We start from the raw sequence: 24,132 nt of genomic DNA, 5'->3' as shown, positions 1-24,132 counted from the left end.
AATATGAAAGGAAGTATGTAATGTGTGTGTGTTTATTTTGTATCTTCAACCATTTTTAACATGGAGAAAGTTTAAATGCAATTTTGAGGGTTGATTTTAGGATTTTTTTTTTTGGTTTGGGGTCATACTAGGAAGTGCTCAGTTGCACTTGGGGATCAGTCTTAATGAACTTTGGGGATCATATGTTAAGCTGGGGATTAACAGTTTGCCTTGTCCAAGGTAAGTGTCCTACCCACTGATTTATTGTTCTGGCCCCTTGTTTAGCTATTTTTAAAATACTGGGTGGCAATTAAGTTTGAGTAATTACCTAAATTTTCTTGAAAATTCTCCTTTTTTTGTTAAATAACAATACACAGTGTCTGTAAAATAGATATTACTGAGTTTCTAGTGTTTAGGCCAATATTTGTTCCATAATTATTTGAATGGATAGCCTTTGTCTTGATTAAACTTGAGCTTTATTATTGTATGTGATCTTAACTGCCTTAACTAGTTGTATCAGATGTTTTTTTTTACTCACCTATATTTACTTAAATTCTAGTTGTCTGACGATCTATGTCCAGTAGAACTCAAGAAAACCAAACAAACAGTAGAAACGTGTGCCTTCAATAAAGTTCTAGCTCACTTCGTTGCTATGTGTGATACGAATATGCCATTTGTCGGACTTCGGTTGGAGGTAATTGGGGGAACAATTTTGGCTACTCAAATTGAAACAGTCATATGACAGATGCTTTGTTAAAGCTATGTGTACTTTTTTCTTTTAATTTATTTATTTTGGTTTTGGGACCACACCCGGCAGCGCTCAGGGGTTAATCTTGGCTCTGCTGTCAGAAATTGCTCCTGGCAGACTCGGGAGACCATATGGGATGCCCAGGATTGAACCCGCATCTGTCCTGGGTCATCCATGTGCAAGGCAAATGCCCTACCGCTGTGCTATCACTCCAGCCCCATGTTAAAGCTATATGTATTCTACTAAGAGAAATAGAACACTTATAATCTTGTTTGTTTGGGAAAATACTATATTGAAGTCTGTGTGCATACTTTTATTTATTTTTTGTTTGTTTGTTACCCATGGCTCTGTACTCAAAAATCACTCTTGGCAGTCTCAGGGGACCATATGGGATGCCAGAGATTGAATCCAAGTTGGCTACGTGCAAGGCAAACACCCTACCTACTGTGCTATCACTCCAGCCCCCGTGTGTGAATATTTTTAAATCATGACTTAATATTTTGGCTGTCTGCAAATTGTGGACCAAACAAAATTCTTGTGACACGTAATATCTTGTTATGATGTTAACATACCTCTTAGTATAAACATTATTTGACTCACAGTGATGACTACGTGCTAATGGGAGTCAGTGAAAAACCATGCAGTTACCTGAACACTTAATACAAGTGAATTCACTTCTGAGAAGCAGGCCAGGAAATATTGAACTAAATATTTACTTTTGTGATATGGAACACATTAGTGCAGAATCACTGTCTTTTAAGAATACGCTGTTATTTCCAGTATGTTCTCAAAAGGGGAGCATTCAGGAAATAATCGAATCATTATTTATGGGCCAGTGATGGGGTTTCCAGAAGAGGTCGAGACATCTGGTACTAAGGATTCAACTTAGAGCTTCTGCATGTAAAGCATGTGCTCCAGGCCCCAAGACTTCTATTTTTATTTTTCCCAAAGGACTTTGGTCATAGATTGTCAACTTTGGGGAGACATGGGCTGGTAGAGCATGAGCCCCCTCCTCTATAACTGTGTCCGTGGCCCACAGAGAAGCTCTGGGCACCCTGAAGGCCCCTAGGCCTGGGTCATTCTTCCTCATGGAACATGACCTGCCATGTACAGAGGTGGGACACCTGCAGTTTCATGCATGTTTCTCACCAACTCCCCCTGTATGCTATGACCTACCTGGCCAGGGTTAGGGAGGCCTGCATGTCACAGCCCCCTGTCTCTGCGCCTCCCTATCTGACCCAGGAATCAGGGAGCAAAAGGGAGGGAAGGAGCTTGAAGAGGAGCAGAGCTCAGGAACTGGGGGTTACCTGGTGCTTGGCAGGGGGTAGACCCTGGAGATTTTTTGTCAAAAGCCCTATGGAAGGGCCAGGTGGTCCGAGTTTTGTTTTTTAAAATAAAAGACAGTTTAGGGGCCAGAGAGATAGCACAGCAGTAGAAGTTGGCCTTGCATGCAGCTGATTAAGGAAGGTTGGTGGTTCTAATCCCAGCATCCCATATGGTCCCCCATGCCTGCCTGCCAAGGGGCAATTTTTGAGCGCAGAACCAGGAGTAACTCCTGAGCATCTCTGGGTGTGACCCACAACCCCCCCCAAAGAAAAACCATAAAAAACCCAGACATTTTATATTGCCAAGAAAAAATAATACACCAAGGGGCCAGAGAGTTAAGTGGGTAAGGCCTTGCACACATCTGACCTGGGTTTGGTTCCCAGCATCTTGTATGGCCCCCTGAGTCTACCAGGAGTAATTTCTGAGCTCAAGAGCCAGGAGTAACTGAATGAGCATCACTTGGTGTGGCCTGCAAAATCAAAAAACAAAAAACACTAAAAGCCTTCTTATTTCTGGTGTAAACTTTGGTCATGAGACTTTTCCCTACTATAAATTACTGTGAATGAAGGAGAGACCCAGAACTGTATTATTTTCATTGAACTAATGGTAACAGTTTTGGGGAAACTTGTTAGAGACATACATGCTTTGTGACTAGGAAGATAGTTCAGCAGGATAGTGGGCATGCTTTGCCCAGGTATGATCCTTGGCTACCACATAGTCTCTCAAGCAGAGCTGAGAGTAACCCCTGAGCACTATCAGATGTGACCCCAAAACAAAATGGAAAAAAATGTAATGTTTAAGAGTGGGGATCAGGGGCTGGAGAGATAGCATGGAGGTATGGCGTTTGCCTTTCATGCTGAAAGGCGGTAGTTCGAATCCCAGTTTCCCATATGGTCCCCCGAACCTGCCAGGAGCAATTTATGAGTGTAGAGCCAGAAGTAATCCTTGAACACTGCCGGGTGTGGACCCCCCCCCCAAAAAAAGAGTGGGGATCAGAAAATTTTGGGTAAAGACAGTCAATATAGTCAGTGTTGCAAGTCATATGGCCTATCTTTTTTGCAGGGTCACCACACCCAGTGGTGCTCATGAGTTACTCCTGGCTCTGTGCTCAGAAATCACTCCTGACGGGAACCATATGGGATGCTAGGGATTGAACCTGGGTCTATCCCAGGTTGTCGCGTGCAAGGCAAACGTCCTACCATTGTTCTATCACTCAGCCCTTGGCCTGTCTTTTTTTGGAAGACTCAAATTTCTTCTTGTATGAACTAGCCATAGTTGATACTTGAAGAAACAAGTATATTTATGTTCTAACAGTGGTCCTCAAACTATGGCCCACGGGCCACATATTGTATTTGTATCTGTTTTGTTTCTTCATTGCAAAATAAGATATATGCAGTGTGCATAAGAATTCGTTCATAAGTTTTGTTTTTACTATAGTCAGACCCTCCAATGGTCTGAGGGACAGTGAACTGGCCCCCTGTTTAAAAAGTTTGAGGACCCCTGTATCTAATACATCTTCATTTATAAAACAGGTAGTGGGCATTGGGAGATATTACAGTGGCATACTTAGCATAAGCCCAATCCAGGCCTTCTCTCTGGCAATCCTTTACTCAGGGTGGCCATGGAGGCTCTACCAGCATAGCCTGGAGATCTCAGCACTGCATGGCCTGAGCAGCAACACACCCTCAGACGTTTTTTTCCTTTTTTGGTTTTTGGGTCACACCCGGCAGCATTCAGGGATTACTCCTGGCTCTGTGCTCAGAAATCGCTCCTGGCTGGCTCGGGACCATATGGGATGCCAGGATTCAAACCACCATCCTTCTGCATGCAAGGCAAATACCCTACTTCCATGCTATCTCTCCGGCCCAACACACCCTTAGACCTTTGCACGGAGCCAACAGTTAACTGTACTGAGAAAGGTACCTTTTATTAATTCAGTGGTCTGATGCTACTCTGCTTGTCTCTTTCCAGTTGTCCAATTTCGAGATTCCACATCAAGGAGTACAAATGGAGGGTGATGGCTTCAGCCACGCAATTCGTTTATTGAAGTGAGTTCCCTGTCATGTCCCTGTCTTGTCACACATCCCTGTTACTGGGTCACACATAAGGCAGCCACATTGCCAGAGCTGCCCCTTCTTCTTGGTGATAGCAGATGCTGTGGGTCTATTCTTGGTACACAATGACTAGGTATGCAGGATTGTCTCTCACTGGAGCCAAGTAGAGATCTACTACCACTTGGGACTTCAGGATCTTCCCTCTGATATCTTTCATTCAATAGATTTGTATTGCATGCAGTTAGTTTCAGGTTGGAATTTACACTGCTATGATTTCATGCAGGAAAGTTGTACATGCATGGGAAGAGGGGATTTGTCCAGGCTAGTTCCCAAATCAGGAAGGCTTGCCTTTTTGTTTTGGTTTGTTTTGGGGCCACATTTGGTGGAGCTTAAGTCTTTTTTTTTTGTTTTGTTTTGGTTTTTTGGGTCACACCTGGCGGTGCTCAGGGGTTACTCCTGGCTGTCTGCTCAGAAATAGCTCCTGGCAGGCACGGGGGACCATATGGGACACCGGGATTTGAACCAAACACCTTTGGTCCTGGATCGGCTGCTTGCAAAGCAAAGCCGCTGTGCTATCTCTCCGGGCCCGGAGCTTAAGTCTTAATGCTGACTCTGCAGTTAGGGGCCCTGCCCTGGTGGGCTCGGTGGACCATATGGGATGACAGGAATCAAACCAGAACTGACGGTGTGCAAAGCAAGAGTCCTACTTGATCTTGCCCCAAGGAAGGCTAGTCATGAGGGAAGTGCTCATTGTACTTGGACTGAAGAAGACATAAGAATTAGAGAAGAGGGCCCGGAGAGATAGCACAGCGGCGTTTGCCTTGCAAGCAGCCGATCCAGGACCAAAGGTGGTTGGTTCGAATCCCGGTGTCCCATATGATCCCCCGTGCCTGCCAGGAGCTATTTCTGAGCAGACAGCCAGGAGTAACCCCTGAGCACCACCGGGTGTGTCCCAAAAAACAAAAACAAACAAACAAAAAAAAAAGAATTAGAGAAGAAAGGAAAGCTAAGCCGGGTGAAAGTTGTCCTAGCCAATAGAGAGACTCCATGTTTAGAGGGAATATAGAGGCCTGCATTGCTGCCCTGAAAGATCTGCGTGGGTACAGGAGTGGGGCTGAGAGTTGGAAGCCAGATGGGGTTGGATCCTATGTACCTTTGTAAGTGTCCATAAGGAGCTGAGACTGTGTGCAGCACTGAGAAGCCATTGGGTGATTTTAAGCAAAAATGGGTATCATTCTGAATGGCTATCAATTTGAAAGCTTACCATCTAGCAACATGGAGAATAGATGAGAGAGAAGCATGACTACAGTGTTGAAACCAGTTGCAGAAATGTTCACACCAAAGGCTTAGAGCAATAATAGATTGGGTAGAGCATTTGCATTGAATGTGACCAACCCTGATTCATTCCATATGGTTCCCCCGAGCCTGCCAAGAGTAACTCCTGAGTGTCCTGGGTCTAGCCCAACTAACCACCCCCATACCACCCCCAATGTTCATATCAATGTTCACACTGAATCAGGGAAGTGCTATAGGTTCTTAGGGGGTTCCAAGGATGGAGGTAAGGTTGGTGTTGAAGGTGAGATGAGAAGGTAGCAAAGATGACTTAGTTTTATGTCCTTTCTTCTATTAGCAAAGGCATGGCAGTGCTGCACTTGATCTAGCCATGCTGTCCTTTTATTACTTGGGAAGCAGTTTGTTTCTGTACAGCTGGAATGGACGAGCAAATTGTATGTGCTCCACCATTGTGTTACAAGAACTAGAATAGCTTGCCTTCCTATTTGTCTTAATGCTATTTCCACAGAAGTTTTTAGGAATGTGAGAGCTGGTATTTCAATGGAAATCAGTAGGGGAATGTAAGACAATTGGGATAAATGAAAACTAATTACCTTAGATTTTAATTATTCCTGCCTAAAATACAGGGTGTTTTTTGTTATATCTTTTGGTTAAAATATATATAATTAAATTTTTTGGTTTTGGGGCCACACCTGTTAGTGCTCAGTGCTTACTCCTGGTTCTGTGTTCAGAAATTGTTCCTGGCAGGCTCGGAGGACCATATGGTTTGCCAGAGATTGAACCCGGGTCCGTCCCAAGTCAGCCGCTTGCAAGGCAAATGCCCTACCACTGTGCTATCTCTCTGGCCTCTATAATTAATTTTTAATTGCTTTTTTAAGCACCACAGTTACAAAATTGTTCATTGTTGGATTTCAGTCATCAATGTACACCATCATTCACCAATGCATTCTTTTGGTCACTGTTTCCCTCCCACCCTCCACCCCTGCCTTGCTCTAGGGCAGGCTAATTGCTTCTCTCTCCCTCTCTCTTTCCCTCCTCTGTTTCCTTTTTGACATTGGTTTGCACTGTTGTTAATGGAGGGGTTCCTTGTTTGCTTCTCCACTTTCAGCACCAAGTTCTTGTCCAGAGTGATCAGTTCTAACTATCATTGTCCTTCTCTACACTCACCCTACACTCAACCACTCTTTGGGGTGAGCTTTCTATCCTGGACTTGACCTCCTGACCTTTGTCTCGATAATCTCTGTATTATCACCATACTATCTCTTGTTTTTCTTATATCCCACAAATGAGTAAGATGATTTTATGTCTATCCCATTCCCTCTCACTCATTTCACTCAGTGTAATAGTCTCCATGTTCATCTACGTATAAGCAAATTTCATGACTTCCTTTTTTTCTAATGGCTGCATAGATTGTGTAGATGTACCAGAGTTTCTTTAACCTCTCATCTGTTATCAGTCACCTGGGTTGTTTCCAGATTCTGGCTATTGTAAATAGTGCTGTGCTATATTGGTCCCAAATGCCATATTTTGACCCAGGGAAAGTGGGTCTGGAACAAGGGTCACAGCAGAAAATAATACAAACAAAGCTGAGAATGAAATAACGTGTAGCCAAGTAGCAATCTAGTTAAGAGAGCAAGCTGCATGCCAGACTGCAGTTTTTATTGAGTACTGAGACCACCCCCGAGCAGGGGAGTAAGAACAGAAGCACTATCCTGAGTAAGTCCTGTCCAGGTTTGCTTGATACATGCTAAATTGGAGAAATCTTCTGTTTTGGGTGGGACCAAATTTTAAGTTGTAAGCCAACGCTATGATGAACATAGGAATGCACTGTGCATTGTGTTTTTTATTTGTATTGTTCTTCTGTGTTCCTGGGGTATATCCCTGGGAGTGGTATTGCTGGGTCATATGGAAGCTCAATTTCTAGCTTTTTGAGGAATGTCCATATTGTTTTCCCAAAAAGTCTGGACCAGTCTGCATTCCCACCAGCAGTGAATGAGAGTCCCTTTCTTCCCACATCCACGCCAGCACTGGTCTTATTTTTTTGTGATGTGTGCTAGTCTCTGGTGTGAGATGATCCCCAATTATTGTTTTGATTTGCATCTCCCTGATGATCAGTGATGAGGAACATTTTTTTTTCATGTGCTTTGGACATCAGTATTTTTTCTTTGAGGAAATGTCTGTTCATTTCTTCTCCCCATTTTTTGATTGGGTTTTTTTCTTATAAAGTTCAATCAGCGCCTTTTATATCCCTTAGCTGATGAGTATTGGGTGAAAAGTTTCTCCCATTCATGGGGTAGCCTTTGTATCCTAGTCACTATTTCCTTTGAGATACAGAAGCTTCTGCAAATGTTGGTTTCAGGTTAGCACTTGATTTTTGGTGGGTTCTGTTTTGTTTAGTTTGGGGGGGGGGGGCAATACCTGATAGTGCTCAGGGGTAGCGGTGTTCAGGTGACAGTATGGGATTCTGAAGACCAAACCTGGGTCAGCCATGTACAGGGCAAACGCCCTATCTGCAGAGCTATATCTCCAGCCCTAGTACCATTTGATATTTTAACTTTTAGTTATATTTGTGCAATTTTGAAAAGTTTGAAAATGTATTAATTCTCCCACCTATCCCCTCCCCTCCCATCATTTCCTCTCCAATGTTGTGATGACCAAGTATCACACACAGCCACGATCCTTTTTGTGGGTGGTGTTTGGGTGGGTAGGGGCATTGGGCCACACCCACTAGAGCTCAAGAGTCACTCCCTGTGTTGCTCAGTGGACCTTATTTGGTGCAGGGTTGCCTGTGTGCAAGGAAAGTCCCTGCAGCCCCTGTGCTGTCTTTCTAGGCTCTTTGCCAGGTATGTCACTCCGTCTCCTTAATCTGTGGTGCTTGTGAAGACGGTGTGTGTTGGGGGGAGTCATGGCTTCATGGCTGCAGTACTTGCATGTCTTTTGTTGGCAGTGCTCACACATACACACTTTGGTCAAGGTGCACTGGGAATTGCAACACCAGGTATCAAAGCCAGCAGAGCTTCCAGGCATGTGCGGAGCAGCACTGGGTGGGGGGGGGGGGGGAATTAGCTGTGTCACACTTAGAAGGCTAGAGCTTAGGCTACGAAGCCATCGTCCCAGCCCTCCAAATAGTTTGACTTTGGAAAGATGTGCTTTCATTTTTAGCTTCATTCTGCATTTATTTGTAGTACAATGTTTATTTTATTTTATTTAGTTTTATTTTATTTCTTACTTTTTAAAAAAATAAATCTTTGTGGGGCCGGAGAGGTGGTGCTAGAGGTAAGGTATCTATCTGCCTTGCAAGCGCTAGCCAAGGAAGGATCGCGGTTCGATCCCCTGGTGTCCCATATGGTCCCCCCAAGCCAGGGTCGATTTCTGAGCGCTTAGCCAGGAGTAACCCCTGAGCATGAAACGGGTGTGGCCCAAAAAACAAAAATAAATAAATAAATTTTTGCCATGGTCTGAGAGTGTACCTAATGAGTAGAGCCGCACATGTGAAGTCATGGGCTCCAGCTTAATGCCATTGAAAAAGAAAAAGTACTATATCCTGGTTCTTGTTTGCTTTATTTTAGACTTAGAAGAAAAAGATAACTTTCATGGATAAATTAAAGAGGTTTGTCTGGAACATGTTTAGCATGATAGTAAATTTAAAGAAATTAAGAAACAGGACTGAATAGATAGGGAGGCGGGGAGGGAAGGAAGGAGGAAGAAAGGAAGGAAGGAAAGAAGGGGCAAGCAGACAACAAAATGCCTAAGCATAATTTTATTAAATTAAAATCCAGTCTAGATCTAATTAGTATATAATTGCTCTAATGTAGTTATCCTCAAAAACTCTTTTAATCTTTTAGTTCTAGATATATTAATATTCAGTGGGAATTGGCACTGACACTTCAGTGCTGGAAAATGAGCACATCTTTCTCCTTTTTGCTAAAAATATCTTCTGTTCTTATGCAACCTAGCTCCTTGAAAATCTACTGACCAGACCCTCTCAACATGTCCCTGACAGAATTCATGTAGCCTACGCTACATGGCCATGCTGCAGGAACCTGCTTCTGCCTACAGATTCAATAGTCTTCAGCCAACTGCCCATCTTAGAGTAACGCACTCCTATCCCACGCCTACAAGGCTTTTTCATCCTGTCCATTGTGTTTCTTGGACTCTTGTAATTTATACAAATAATACATAAGCATTTCTTCTTCCCCACTAGCACTCCCCCGCAGTTGAGTGGCTCAGCTTATTTAGTTGTGTGACTCAGTCCTGCATGTGTGTGTACTTAGAGACTTCATAGAAATCTCTTGGCTTGGCTTATAGGCATAGCTGTGCTTTTACCAGTCCTTTTAGTGCTCTCCCTCCACTGTTGGTTGGTCTCAGGGATGTCAAATGCTGGGGAATGCCCCAGTGCACCCAGCCCTAGGCCAAGTTTAAGTTCATTCAGTACTTGGAATTGTAGACTGGTCAGTCAGGAGTAGCTGTGTAGTTTGACAAATCATTTTGAGTGGGTGGTTTCAGTAAGCCTTCCTTCCTTGTTCTTCAGGAATTATCTTTCTCAGTTCTTTTTTTGGGGGGGTTGGGTCACACCCGGCAGTGCTCAGGGGTTACTCCTGGCTCTATGCTCAGAAATCACTCCTGGCAGGCTCGGAGGACCATATGGGATGCCAGGACTCGAACCACTGACCTTCTGGATGCAAGGCAAATGCCTTATCTCCATGCTATCTCCGGTCCCTCAATTCTTAATTTGGGGAGATGATAATACTGTTTTACTCTATCTTGAATTGGTAATAATGGTTTCATGTTTCCTTTGCGAGAACTTTTCTTTTCCTCTTTCTCCCCCTACCTGATCATGCAGGGGAAGGATTAAACGTATAATTATATTAATAATTATTTAGTAATTAATAATATAGTAATATTATATTTAGAAATATAAAAAAGCAAATAAGCATTTTACATATCTGGAAGCAGAGCCCAGTATCTATCACAGATTAAGACAGTAGCACAGTGTCACTGATAGAGTAACTGCAAAGGACACTTTTATTCTTCTTTTTTCTTTTTCTTTTTTTTATGGTTTTTGGGCCACACCCGGTGATGCTCAGGGGTTTCTCCTGGCTATACACTCAGAAGTCACTCCTGGCTTGGGGGACCATATGGGATGCCGGGGGATCGAACCACGGTCCGTCCTAGGCTAGCACTGGCAGGCAGACACCTTACCTCTAGCGCCACCACGCCGGCCCCGACACTTTTATTCTTACTTCAAAGCATGCTGGCTATGTTTTCTTTTTTCTTTTTTGGCGGGAAAGGGGTAATACTCAGCGGTACTCAGGTACTCCTGGTGCTGCAGTCAGAAATCACTCCTCTGTTAGCATAGTGGGTAGGACATTTGCCTTGCAGGTGACTAACCCAGGTTCGATCTCCAGCATCCCATATGGTTCCCCAACCCTGCCAGGAATGATTTCTGAGTCATTTTCAGTCTCGAGTGCTGCTATTGTCAAAATAATGACACCATATTCTATGTGCTACATTCTTGGGAAATTGTACCCTTTGAACATAGTCTTGTTAATTGGTGTTGTGTCAATTTTAAAATGAAAAAGAGGCTTGTATTTCAGAGTTGTTGATAAAATCCTATATTTCAAAGTCCAAGATGTTAATAGTTATACCAAGTTTGAGAACTAACTATTTTCCCTGTAATGAAATAATATCTCATTAATGGGAGCTGGAGCAATAGCACATCAGGTAGGACACTTGCCTTGCATGTGGCCAACCGAGGTTCAATCCCTGCCACCCCCACATAATCCCCAAGCCGGGAGTGATTCCTGGCCATAGAGCCAGGAGTAACGCCTGATCTTTGAGTGTGGTAAAGAAATTATCTCATTTCATCCATCCATTTCTAAAATAATTCAATAGCAAAAACATATCATCTCATAATGTTTGTGACAAATCAGATAGTCCATACAACTGCAAGCAGATTGCTCATACTGCATTTTTAGTCTTTTCACACCTGTGGTCTGGTACCTATTTATGGGCAGACCTGTAGGTAATGAACAGTATGTTAGACATAAAAGTTAATAAACCCATTCTTTCTATATTTGTGATAAACAAAAGTGTCAGTTATATGAGTTGATATTCATTAAGTTTCACCATGATGAGTATTACCTCTACAGTGGAGTCAGGATAAATGAATCAATCTAGTCGTGAAATTCAGTAATTAGATTTGGTTTCCCTCCCCAGGGGACCTAACATATCAACCAACTTTATCAACCCTTTAAGTGCTTTACATGTCTTTTTTCAATCTCTTAAATCAATGGCCCTTAAGGTAAACTTTTTCATTGTATAGTTGTGAATTGAAATTTGAAGATTTTTATGTTTGACTTACCCAATAGAGTATAAGTAAGTCCCTGATTCCCAAAATCTTGTTCTTACTGTTATTTCAGCCTCATTTCAAGGAGTTCTTGCACAAATAATTTGTTCCAAACCCTTAGCTTTTTCTGAGAACTTTCTAGGTAGATTTTATAAATGGTCCTTCGTTTTCACTCTGAAGAAATTAAGGTCTTGGTTTCTGTTTTCCAGGATAGTAATGGTAATTTGGGACGGAAAGAAAGAAAGAAAGAAAGAAAGGAAGGAAGGAAGGAGGGAGGGAGGGAGGGAGGGAGGGAGGAAGGAAGGAAGGAGGGAAGGAAGGAAGGAAGGAAGGAAGGAAGGAAGGAAGGAAGGAAGGAAAGAGAGAGAGAGAGAAAGAAAGAAAGAAAGAAAGAAAGAAAGAAAGAAAGAAAGAAAGAAAGAAAGAAAGAAAGAAAGAAAGAAAGAATGAAACAATGAAACAAAGAAACAAACAAAGAAGGAAGGAAGGAAGGAAGGAAGGAAAGAAGGAAGGAAGAAGAAAGAAAGAGAGAGAGAAAGAAAGAAAGAAAGAAAGAAAGAAAGAAGGAAGGAAGGAAGGAAGGAAGGAAAGGAGGGAGGGAGGGAGGGAGGAAGGAAGGAAGGAAAGAGAGAGAGAGAGAAAGAAAGAAAGAAACAATGAAACAATGAAACAAAGAAACAAAGAAACAAACAAACAAGGAAGGAAGGAAGGAAGGAAGGAAGGAAGGAAGGAAGGAAGGAAGGAAGGAAGGAAAGAAGGAAGGAAGAAGAAAGAGAGAGAGAGAGAGAAAGAAGGAAGGAAGGAAGGAAGGAAGGAAGGAAGGAAGGAAGGAAGGAAGGAAGGAAGGAAGGAAGGAAGGAAGGAAAAATAGTATGCTCTAGTAACACATAGGAAAAGTGGAAGGAAAGAAGTCCACACTCGGGCTTTGGAGCCGAGCTGTCCTGAGTGAGACTGGCAGCAGCCAAGACATTGTATTCTTTTTCTAGGATAAAAGATTACAAATGAGAAGAAGCCACTTTGTTCAAAGGAATCCTAATCTCTGTTGACTTGGTGGCAATGGGTCAAATGTTGCGATTTGCTGTGAAATATGCCAACTGCTTTGCAGAAGGTGCCTAGTTGTAAAGTTTTTTTTTTTTTGGCTTTTTTTGGTCACACCCGGCGGTGCTCAGGGGTCACTCCTGGCTATCTGCTCAGAAATAGCTCCTGGCAGGCACGGGGGACCATATGGGACACCGGGATTCGAACCAACCACCTTTGGTCCTGGACCGGCTGTTTGCAAGGCAAACGCCGCTGTGCTATCTCTCCGGGCCCATAGTTGTAAAGTTTTAACTGCAGTACTAATGTACCCCCAGATTGTGTTCTTGACTTTCTGTGATGCGAAGCGTGCTTCATAAACTGTTTCTTCTTTAGAATTCCTGCCTGTAAAGGTGTCAGTGAGGAAACCCAAAAGGCTTTGGACCGCTCTCTGCTCGATTGCACTTTCCGATTACAAGGTCGAAATAACCGCACCTGGGTGGCAGAGTTAGTGTTTGCAAATTGTCCACTGAATGGCACCTCTACCAGGGAGCAAGGTGAGATAATCCCACACCATGTTTTTGCGTGCTTTTGAACTTCTTTTGGTTTGCTAATTTTCTTTTCTTTTAATTCTGTAGGATCTTCCCGGCATGTTTATCTGACGTATGAAAACCTGCTGTCAGAACCTGTTGGTGGTCGAAAAGTGGTTGAAATGTTCCTTAATGACTGGAATAGCATTGCACGATTATACGAGTGTGTGCTGGAATTTGCACGGTCTCTACCAGGTATATGTAATCATCTTAATAATCTTCCTTTTTTAACTAAAGAAAATCTGTACATAGGGCTAGAATAGCACAGCAGGTAGGGCATTTGCCTTGCTTGCAGCTAACCCATGTTTGAGTCCCAGTATCCCATATGGTCCCCAATTACTCCTGTCAGGAATAATTTCTCAGCACAGAGCCCAGAGTAACCCCTGAGTGTTGCCGAGTGTGGCCCAAAAACAAAAAAGAAAAAGAAAAGAAGATCTGTATATTATTAAAAATCTTTTTAACTTTAAAGTGATGTTACGGGCCAGAGTGTGTAGGGCACTTACCTAATATGTGGCTGACTTGGGTTTGATCCCCAACATCCTATATAGTCCTCTGAGCTCCACAAGGAATTACCACTGGCAGAGCCAAGCCCTTTGTATCGTCAAGTAGGCTAAAAATCTAAAAATTCAATAAGTAACACAGGAACCTGGCTTGAGCACATGTCTTAAATACATGAGATCCTAAGTTCATCCCTAGAATCGATGGCCCTCTCCTTAGCACCACCGGCTATGACAATCAGCCCCCTAGCTACTCTGGGCATGGCCAGTTGTAAAAAGTAACTCAGGCCCGAGAGATACTATAGGATTCACACCCTGCCTCTACAAAGGTTCCTCCAAACCTTGCCAAGAATGACCCCTTCCTTACTCAGCAAGCAGTAAGCCCTGAGGATCACCAGATATGACCCCCCCAAAAGAATGAATAAAAACTAAAGTATGTATAATGAAAAATCAGTTTCCTATGTACCTCAGACTCCAGTTTTCTTTTCTCAGAGTCAGTCCCTATTAAATTTCTTAGGGATCCAGAAGTTTGGCCACATTGGGGGTAGGAATGTGGGGTTTTCACCATACCCTGTAGTGCTCTGTATTCAGAAATCGCTTCCAATAGGGCTTTGGGCATCCACTATAGTGCCAAGGATCGAACATGGGTTGGTCAGGTACAAGGCAACCACCTTAACCTCTGTGTTCTCTTTGGCCCTCAGATCTGCCACATATTTTAAAACAATATATAACATATAAGTTGGTTATGTGATACATAATATAATAGTTTGCATCTATGTGGTAGGTGTTATCTCATTTTTCAAATGAAGAATTCATAGAGACTAAGAAATCTGCTGAAGATCTTATAGCTAGTCATGGCAGGGCTGGAATTGGAAGCTCCCCCAATATAACCCTTTTTCTGCCTTAGCACCCTTTATAGAAATGATGGAACTAGAAACCTAAGTATGCTGTTGTTTTCCTTTGTTTTTATTTTTTTTTCTTTTTTAATTTTTTTATTTATGGGGCCGGGCGGTGGCGCTGGAGGTAAGGTGCCTGCCTTGCCTGCGCTAACCTAGGACGGACCGCGGTTCGATCCCCCGGCGTCCCATATGGTCCCCCAAGAAGCCAGGAGCAACTTCTGAGCGCATAGCCAGGAGTAACCCCTGAGCCTCACAGGGTGTGGCCCAAAAACCAAAAAAAAAAAAAAAAAAATTTTTTTATTTATTTTATTTTTTTAATTTTTTTAATATAAATTTTTATTTTGATCATAGTGGCTTACATATTGTTGACAATAATATTTTAGGTACATATTTACATAAAATTAGGGGGGATTCCCATCGCCAAATTGTCCTCCCTACACCTCCGTTTCTGTCCTACCTCCCTTTTCCTTTTCCCTCACCCCAGGGCGGCTAGAATATGTGGTCCCCTCTGTATCTAACCCACTACTTAGTAGTCTTGCACCTGTTTGGTCTTGATGCCTCCCTTATTTCCCCCTCTAACTGGAGTCAGGACTACCTAGTTCAAGTTGTGTGGTTTTGTTTGAAGGAGAGAAAAGTAATAAACTGGGATAAGAGTCTAATACCCCGAAATTGGGCGGAGTCCTTCTAAAGGCTCTCATCATCAATTTGGGAGATGGAGAAAAAGAAGGTGAAACACTCCACTAGTACCAAAAGAAGTGTCAAATATCCAGTGAGGGCTCCAGCTATATCGACAAGCACCACACAGAGCAGACAAAACAAACAAACAAATAGAAAAAAGAAACAAAAACAAAAACAGACAAACAAAAATCACGCCATGGTCTTGAATTGAGAAACATGGCATAGCACATAACGAAAGAGAAGAAAGGAAGAGGAAAAAAAAAGTATAATTGGGGACTACACTTTCAATAATTACACCCAAACAGAGAAATCGACCAAAATAGATTGGTAAATCAAAAATAATAATAACAATAATAAATGAAGGTAATATATATATTTATATAAAAAATAACCAAAGTTTTGTGCTTTTTGTATTTTTGTTTTTTCCCTCCTGCCCTGGCACAGTAAATATTGGGGTCATTCGAAAGAGAATTCACTTGGCCTAAGAGATATGGGGTTTCTCCGTCCTTGGAGCATACTGTCATGGGATCAACTCTAGACTTTGCTCAGGATCCTTTATTTTCCCGTTGTTTTTTTTTTCTTTTTTTTTTGGTGTGTGGAAGACTTCTGCTCTGTGTTTAGATGTCTCAGTATCTGCACAGATCCTGAGGTGGGACTTATGATGAAGTCAGTCTTTGTGATTCTAGCGGTTCTGTTACCTCAGTGTCATTTTAGTCCATCTTCTGTGGTTGGTGATCTTGGTCTTTGCACTGAACCTAGGGTGGCACCTAGGATAGCGTCTTTCTTTGTGCTTCCAAAAGCCCCATTCCGTTACTATTGTCTCTGCCGGACCTTTGGGACTGGGGATCATGATTATTGTGCAGGTCATAGTTCAAACCCTAAACTAGGGCTTTTTTATTGGACCCAAGATGTATACAGTCTGGTCGTGGATCTAGCAGCCAGTCATCTGTAAATCCCGATCTTGGCTTTTGGACCTACCAAAGGGTGCCACGACTTCTGTTTTTGTCTTGTCGTTAGTTGGTAAGGTAGGCTAATCTGCTCTAAGGTCAAGATGTTCGCATTTTCCTCGTTGTCAGGATATCATGTTAGAGCTGGGCCTTGTTGTTGGTCTCGTCGTATTAAGGCCGTCCCGGATGGAGTTTGTTTCCTGCAGCTGTTGTGAAGAGCTGTGCCGTTTCTATGTCGGGGATCAAGGGTTCAAGGCTGGATGAATGGTATCTAATCACCTGAGGTCTAATTTGATTCCACATGACATATTTTCAAGGCAGGAGATATCCCTATATTTTAAACAACTATGAGTTCCTATCTCTAGTAGATAAGAGCTCTTTTTTTTTATATGTAATATTTCCCCTTTACTTAGTGTGCCTTTGCAGAGGGAAGTGGTGCTACATTATAATGTCTGTGTATTCGTTTGTGGACTGATGAGATAACAGACACAGGTCACATACCAAAAAACGAAGAGAGAAAAAAAAAGGGGAATTAAAAATGTATGTGCTCACAAATATATATGTAGGACGAACATTTAAAAAAGATAAATAAATAAATTAAAAAAAAAGAAATAAAATGAGTTAGCGAAATTTTTAAGGGACCGAAGTGGTGCAAAAGATTACCTTACATTTGGGGGAGGGAAGGTAAAGAGATGGTGTATTACAGGTCTTATGCCTATGTTGGAAGTACAGTTTTTCCCATTGTCTTTTGGGTTTTTCTTGTGATGTGTGGGTTCCCAGGCATCTTCCTAACCCACCCCCTGACCTTCAGATTGGTAAAAATTTGCGGCAGGGAGGTCTTGGAAGAGTTCTTGCATTGGCGATACTTTTGGATCTAGGCCCGGTTTCAAGGAGTAGTCCGCGTTAGGGGGAGTTGGTAGGGAGGGCCTCGAAGCGTGAGTCCACAGGGGAGTTGGCTGTCTTTTCTTTCAGGAGACGAGGTGTGGGTTTATCTGGGTGTCCTCTCGCCTGGGTGCTGGGTATTGGTTCGTTGGGTAGGGGGTCGATCTTGATGCCTAATAGAATAAGGACTGGGGGTGAAGAGTTTTAATATGGTGGGAGATCTGGATGGGATTGAGGGGTGAAGGGATAGTTGGATTTCCGTAGGGGGGAAAGGGGAAGGTATATGGGAAGGGTTTGAAGGGAGAGAAAAGAGAAAATACCTTAGAGAGAAAAGGGGGAGAGAAAGGGAAAAAAGTTATGCGCAGAATAGAAAAAAAAAGGTAGTGAGAAGAGAGGAGAGAATAGCAAGGGAATGCTGGTTTGATTGAATGTGTTTGAAGAATAGAGCCTGTAGTTTAAGTCTGTACGTCCCAGGTACTGCTTCAGTGGTCTGACTGGTCTCGTGCTTCAATTCCTAAATGAAGGTATTACCTAGAGATAAAGTGTATGTTAAAGAGTTTTCTTGTGGCCATCTCGTAGTGCAAGCAAGGTATGGTATCCCGTGTGGTATCCCGAGTTGCCACCTTAGTTTGTTCGCCCTTTGTATCCAAGGGCACCTGTGTACAGAAAAGCTGAGAGGTTATTTAAAGTATAGTAAGATAAAGGCATTAAAAGGTAGTGTTATGGTATGTTGCCATTGCAGTCCGTGATTTCCCTTGGTGTTCTATACTTGTGTTCCTGTATACGAACTCTAAGGGGTTATTGTGGACCTTTGTTGTAGAAGTCTGATTACATACCTGTTCTCTCTATGCTGCCGTTTCTGTTGTTGCTGTTTTCTTTGTGGTATGTGTAGTCAAGAGTTTGCGTTGTTCCTTTTTCATGTATTTTGGACACTGCTCCCACGTCTATGTTGACTATTACAGTGTTCGGAGTTTCTACCCTGTTGAACCCTGTAATTTGATTGTTAGGTATTAGTTGTGTATAAAATATGTGTTCTAGGTGTTTCAGAATAGTGCTACCATTCTGTGTTTATCTTTTGTCTTCTGACTTACTTCGTTTAACATAACATGATCTAGGTCCATCCACGTTGCTGCAAAGTCTGTGATTGTATCATTTCTGACTGCCATGTAATATTCCATTGTGTATATGTACCACATCTTAATGATCCATTCATCTGTTGTTGGACATCGAGGTTGGTTCCAAGATTTGGCTATTATACTGAGTGCTGCAATAAATAGTGGGGTGCATACATATTTTGGAATGAATGTCCTTCCATCTTGGGGGTATATGCCTAGAAGAGCAATTGCTGGGTCAAATGGCAGCTCAATTCTGAGTTCTTTGAGCACTCTCCAGACTTTTCTCCATAGATGTTGGACTAGGGGGCATTCCCACCAGCAGTGGATGAGAGTTCCTTTCATACCACATCCTCGCCACCTTTGTTTTTATTTTTGTGGGAGGTGGAGAGAGGCAACCCTGACAGTGCTGGGGGGGGGACGACTGTGTGGTGCCCAGAATCAAACTCAGATTTCATGCATGCAAATCATCTGCTTTACCACTGAGCCACATGCCTAGTCCATTTCTTCTTAACTAAGTTATGTATCTGGAAACTTTTCTACTAAGGCATATGATGCCAAAAATGACCTTTTTCACATATCTATTTTAACATTTCGCGTGTATAATCTTTATTTTTTTTTCTATTTGTATAGACATACCGGCTCATCTAAATATCTTCTCAGAAGTTCGTATATATAATTACCGAAAGCTTATCTTGTGTTATGGGACCACCAAGGGAAGCTCAGTAAGTTTGTCAGTTAATTAAAATTGAAGTTGCTCACATAAGTCATTTAAAAAATCAAGAATTCAAAATTATAAAATATTGCCTTGAAATGATCGAAGGCTTAAGTAAAAATTAGAGGTACAATAGTAAGTTTTAAGTACTTTGCTGAGAAGTAGAGTATACTATAATGCTTAATTCTTTAAAATTAAAAACAAACCGGTACATACTCTTTGTTTTTTTTTTGTTTTTTTTTTGTTTTGGTTTTTGGGTCTCACCCGGCAGTTGCTCAGGAGTTACTCCTGGCTCCATGCTCAGAAGTTGCTCTTAGCAAGCACGGGGGACCATATGGGACGCCGGGATTCAAACCGATGACCTTCTGCATGAGAGGCAAATGCCTTACCTCCATGCTATCTCTCCAGCCCCTGTACATACTCTTTGAATGGATATGTGCATGGGGCAGAAACTTTTAGTGTTTATATATTTTTCTTCACTGAAAACATGGTAACTGTAATGAAGATTATAAGCAGTTTTTTTTTTTTTTGGTTTTTGGGCCACACCCGGCAGTGCTCAGGGGTCACTCTTGGCTGTCTGCTCAGAAATAGCTCCTGGCAGGCATGGGGGACCATATGGGACACCGGGATTTGATCCAACCACCTTTGGTCCTGGATCGGCTGCTTGCAAGGCTAACACCGCTGTGCTATCTCTCCAGGCCCGATTATGAGCAGTTTTAAATATGGTTTAAATGTCTATGCTTTGGGGCACATGACTATTAATTAGCATTGTTAAACTTGATTCCACATATTTAATCTAATTCCACATATTTTATACTTACTTTTCCCTTATCCAATATGTAAAGTCCTAGAAATTTAGTATAAAATTTCAGCTAGCTAGATTCTCTTGAGACTCTTCTACAACAAATGACATCAGAAATGACTTGAAGTATTTTTAAAATTTATAAACTGAAGATATCTGCTGGGACCTTTCTCTTTATGATATGCTCACTGAGAAGGCAACTCAAAATGGAAAATAGATTCTAACTATGATTTTCCAATAATGTTTCATTTAAAATTTTTTCTTTAGGGGCCAGAGTTATAGTTTAGCTGTAGAGTTCAATTCCTAGCACCACCAAAAATATCTTCTTCAGAACTTCCTGTGTTGTATTTAGTAGAGGATTTTCTCTTTGTCTTTAGTTTCAATGGACTACTCACTAAACCTTTCAGAACAGATCTCCTGTAGTTCTTTGGTATTTTGTCTTAATGTTTAAACATTATTTTATACTTGAGTCTTTTCTTTCTTGGTTTCTGAATAAATGTTGTTTTTTCCATTTAGATTAGTATCCAGTGGAATTCTATACATCAGAAATTTCACATTTCTTTGGGAACTGTTGGTCCAAACTCAGGTTGCAGTAATTGTCACAATACCATTCTCCATCAGCTTCAAGAAATGTTCAACAAAACACCAAATGTGGTTCAGTTGCTACAGGTAAGTTTATTCATTGCTTGTGATAAGAGTTTGTGCTGGTGCTGATGTAACACTCAAAGCATCTGGATTTAACTAGTGTTTTTTGTTTATTTGTTTTATTTTGTTTTTTTTTTTGAGCCACTCCCAGTGACACTCAGGGGTTACTCCTCGCTTGAGGGACTATATGGGATGCTGGGGATCCAACCTAGGTCCGTCTTGGATCAGCCTCGTGCAAGGCAAATGGCCCTACCCTGTGCTATCGCTCTGGCCCAATTTAACTAAGTTTTAAGATGCTGGATCTGTTATCCTGTTTGTTTTGTTTTTGGGTCACACCAGTGGCACTTAGGGGTTATTCCTGGCTCTGTGCTCAGAAATTGCCCCTGGCAGGCTCAAGGGATCATATGGGATGCCAGTATTTGAACCGCCATACGTCCTGTGTTGGTTGCGTTCAAGGCAAACGCCTTACTGCTGTGCTGTCACTCAGGCCCCCTGTGTTAGTTATTCTTTTTTTTTGGGGGGGGGTCACACCCAGCGGTGCTCAGGGGTTACTCCTGGCTGTCTGCTCAGAAATAGCTCCTGGCAGGCACGGGGGACCATATGGGACACTGGGATTCGAACCAACCACCTTTGGTCCTGGATCGGCTGCTTGCAAGGCAAACACCACTGTGCTATCTCTCCGGGCCCAGTTATTCTTTTCTTAATCTTATACTCTTCTTGGAGAATTTCTTTTTTTCCAAATGTACTTAGTGATGCTTTGAATTCCCTTCAAAGAAAAGTTGTTGGGGATGTGCCAGAAGGACATTTTTGTGACAGTTTCTATTTAACAGATGTCAAAAATTCTGAAGTTTCTGGATAGACACCGGTTGCTCTCACACTCTCTGTTTCTTACAGGTACTATTTGATACTCAGGCTCCGTTAAATGCCATCAACAAACTCCCCACTGTGCCGATGTTGGGCTTAACCCATAGAACCAACACTGCATACCAGTGCTTCTCCATTCTGCCACAGTCCTCCACGCACATCAGACTGGCCTTTAGGAACATGTATTGCATTGATATCTACTGCCGAAGTCGAGGTGTTGTGGCAATCCGGGACGGTGCTTATAGTCTTTTTGATAATAGCAAGCTAGTTGAAGGTTTTTACCCTGCACCAGGACTAAAGGTAAACAGACTGTAGTGTTATAAGCATGGGTAAAAATTTCTATGCTGGGGGCCGGCGAGGTGGCGCTAGAGGCAAGGTGTCTGCCTTGCAAGCGCTAGCCAAGGAAAGGACCACGGTTCGATCCCCCGGTGTCCCATATGGTCCCCCCAAGCCAGGGGCAATTTCTGAGCGCTTAGCCAGGAATAACCCCTGAGCATCAAATGGGTGTGGCCCAAAAAACCAAAAAAAATTTTCTATGCTGTCTAAAGCAGTTCCTTTGAGGTGGAAGTAATGGGGAATGGTGACCAATTTGTGTTCAGTACATTTCTGTATTAATGCATCATCTCTGCAGTTTCATTCAGAAAGAGTTAGGGGTTCTTCTGCATTGGTGGAGATTTTTTTGGGGGGGGCACAGTGAGTGATGCTTAGAGACCATATTTGACTCTGCTCAGGAGTGACCCCTGGTGGTGCTCAGGGGATTTAATATAGTGCTGGAGTCAGTGGGGTGTAAGGGAAGAGTTCTGGTCCCAGAGCTGTGATAAGTGTTATCCCTGGACTGAAGAGGTAAAATGGATTAAGGCGCTTGCCTTACATCCCACTGATCCTGTTCTAACCCCCAGCTCTGCATATGGTCCCCCACCACATGAACACAAAACTAGGAACGCCCTTGAGCACTGGTGGATATAGCCCAATCGCCACCAAAAGTCTTGTGCCTGTATGTATAAATAACATACATGTGGAGCCGGGGGCGGGGGGGATAAAAAACAAAGGCTTTCGTTTCCTTACTCTAGGAAGCATGGGACATACTGAAGAGTCATGTTTGCTATTTGGAACTTTAAGGACTTGCATGACTCCCCAGTAGTGCCTCAGGAGCTCTGGGGGCTCCACCAGCGATTCTTAACCAACCAAGTTTGTCTGTTCAGCTTAAGGGCCTGAGACTGTGATGCTTCCTAGGATCACATCCAATGATACTGGAGGACATGTGGTATCTGGATTTAATCCCAGATGGGGAGACATGCCAGGCATGTTCCCTAACCACCGTGCTATCCCCCGACTCTAGGGAGCTTTAAAAATAGTCTGTATTGGGGCCCGAGAGATGGCATGGAGGTAAGGCATTTGTTTTTCATGCAGAAAGACGGTGGTTCAAATCCTGGCATCCCATATGGTCCCCTGTGACTGCCAGGGGTGATTTCTGAGCATAGAGCCAGGAGCAAACCCTGAGCTATGCCGGGTGTGACCCCAAAACAAAACAAAAAAGTCTGTATCAGGGGCCCAAAAGATAGCACATCGGTAGGGCATTTGCCTTGCATGTAGCTAATCCAGGACAGATGGTGGTTCGAATCCTGGTATCCAGGCCACAGAGCCAGGAGTAACCCCTGAACGCCGCCAGGTGTGGCCCAAAAACCAAAAAGAAAAAAAAAGTCTCTATCATTGATGTGAAGGTCTGATCTAGTTCAGTCATGATTCCTTCCTGGGCACTTGTCCCTTTTCCTTTTTTGGAACATTTTTACTGGTGTGTGGATTGATCCTCAGCATTGCCAAAAGAAAAAAACTCACACCAATTTGGCAAATTTCCAAGTCACTGAAGGTACTTATTTGGCCACCATACAGTATTACAATGTAATCCCACCCCCTGCTTGGATCAGAGGTTAATAAAAATATTTGACCTGGCCTATTAGAGGTTCCAGGATGGAATTCTTCCAAGTTTTAGTTACATTAATCTGATTGATAAGATTTTTAAAACTTAAATGTTGCTATTTGGTGGCAGAAAATTAAAGAGAACTCTTTAATATTTTTTTCCTTCCAAGCCTCCCTGGCTGTCTTCCAAGGTGTCTGAACACTAGAAACCATGTATCAAACTTCCCTTTCAGAGCACAGCGGGATATTTTCTCCCTGTTAAAATGTTCTAAGTGCTGGAGAGTCTCTTCCCGAAGTTGGAAAAAGTCATCTCAGTTGAATCTGTTTCTGTCCCTAGACATTCCTGAATATGTTTGTTGACAGCAATCAGGATGCTCGAAGAAGATCTGTCAATGAAGATGATAATCCCCCTTCTCCTGTAGGAGGAGATATGATGGATTCTTTAATCTCTCAGCTCCAACCACCCCAGCAACAGGTGATGTCTAGCTAAAGAACTCCACAGTATCACACTTGGGGAACATAATAGTCAATGGGGGTCTGGGCTTTATTGAAAGGTGAGGAGATCCTTGATGGGCAGAAGATTCCAAGGAATCCATATGAGAAAATAGTGACAGAGAGGGGAGGCTTTCAGTGATGAAGAGTAAGTAGTTCAAAAAAAAGCCGTGAGCACATAAGTAACATTAACCTGAGACTTGTGCATTTAAAATTGCTATTAGCAGGGCCCAAGAGAAAGTACAACAGGTACGGCACTTGCCTTGCATGGAGTCAATCTAGGCTCAAGTCCCTGCACCTCCATTTGGTCCCCTAATCCTTTCTAGGAG

The 24,132-nt window shown here is 42.6% G+C and overlaps 1 protein-coding gene across 1 annotated transcript in view; it reads left to right on the top strand.

Moving 5' to 3' along the window:
- MED14 (mediator complex subunit 14) overlaps positions 1-24,132 on the top strand; it is a 90,859-nt gene that overhangs the window by 46,661 nt on the left and 20,066 nt on the right. The window contains exons 15-22 of the mRNA XM_049767146.1: positions 539-673; positions 4,025-4,101; positions 13,160-13,320; positions 13,402-13,548; positions 19,002-19,093; positions 20,402-20,554; positions 21,425-21,694; positions 23,649-23,786. Of these exons, the coding sequence (XP_049623103.1) occupies positions 539-673; positions 4,025-4,101; positions 13,160-13,320; positions 13,402-13,548; positions 19,002-19,093; positions 20,402-20,554; positions 21,425-21,694; positions 23,649-23,786 (1,173 nt within the window). The remainder of the gene's footprint in view (positions 1-538; positions 674-4,024; positions 4,102-13,159; positions 13,321-13,401; positions 13,549-19,001; positions 19,094-20,401; positions 20,555-21,424; positions 21,695-23,648; positions 23,787-24,132) is intronic.

Source organism: Suncus etruscus, chromosome X (genome assembly GCF_024139225.1).
Source record: "Suncus etruscus isolate mSunEtr1 chromosome X, mSunEtr1.pri.cur, whole genome shotgun sequence".
NCBI classification, from domain to species: domain Eukaryota; kingdom Metazoa; phylum Chordata; class Mammalia; order Eulipotyphla; family Soricidae; genus Suncus; species Suncus etruscus.
This window is presented reverse-complemented; position numbering and strand designations above follow the sequence as displayed.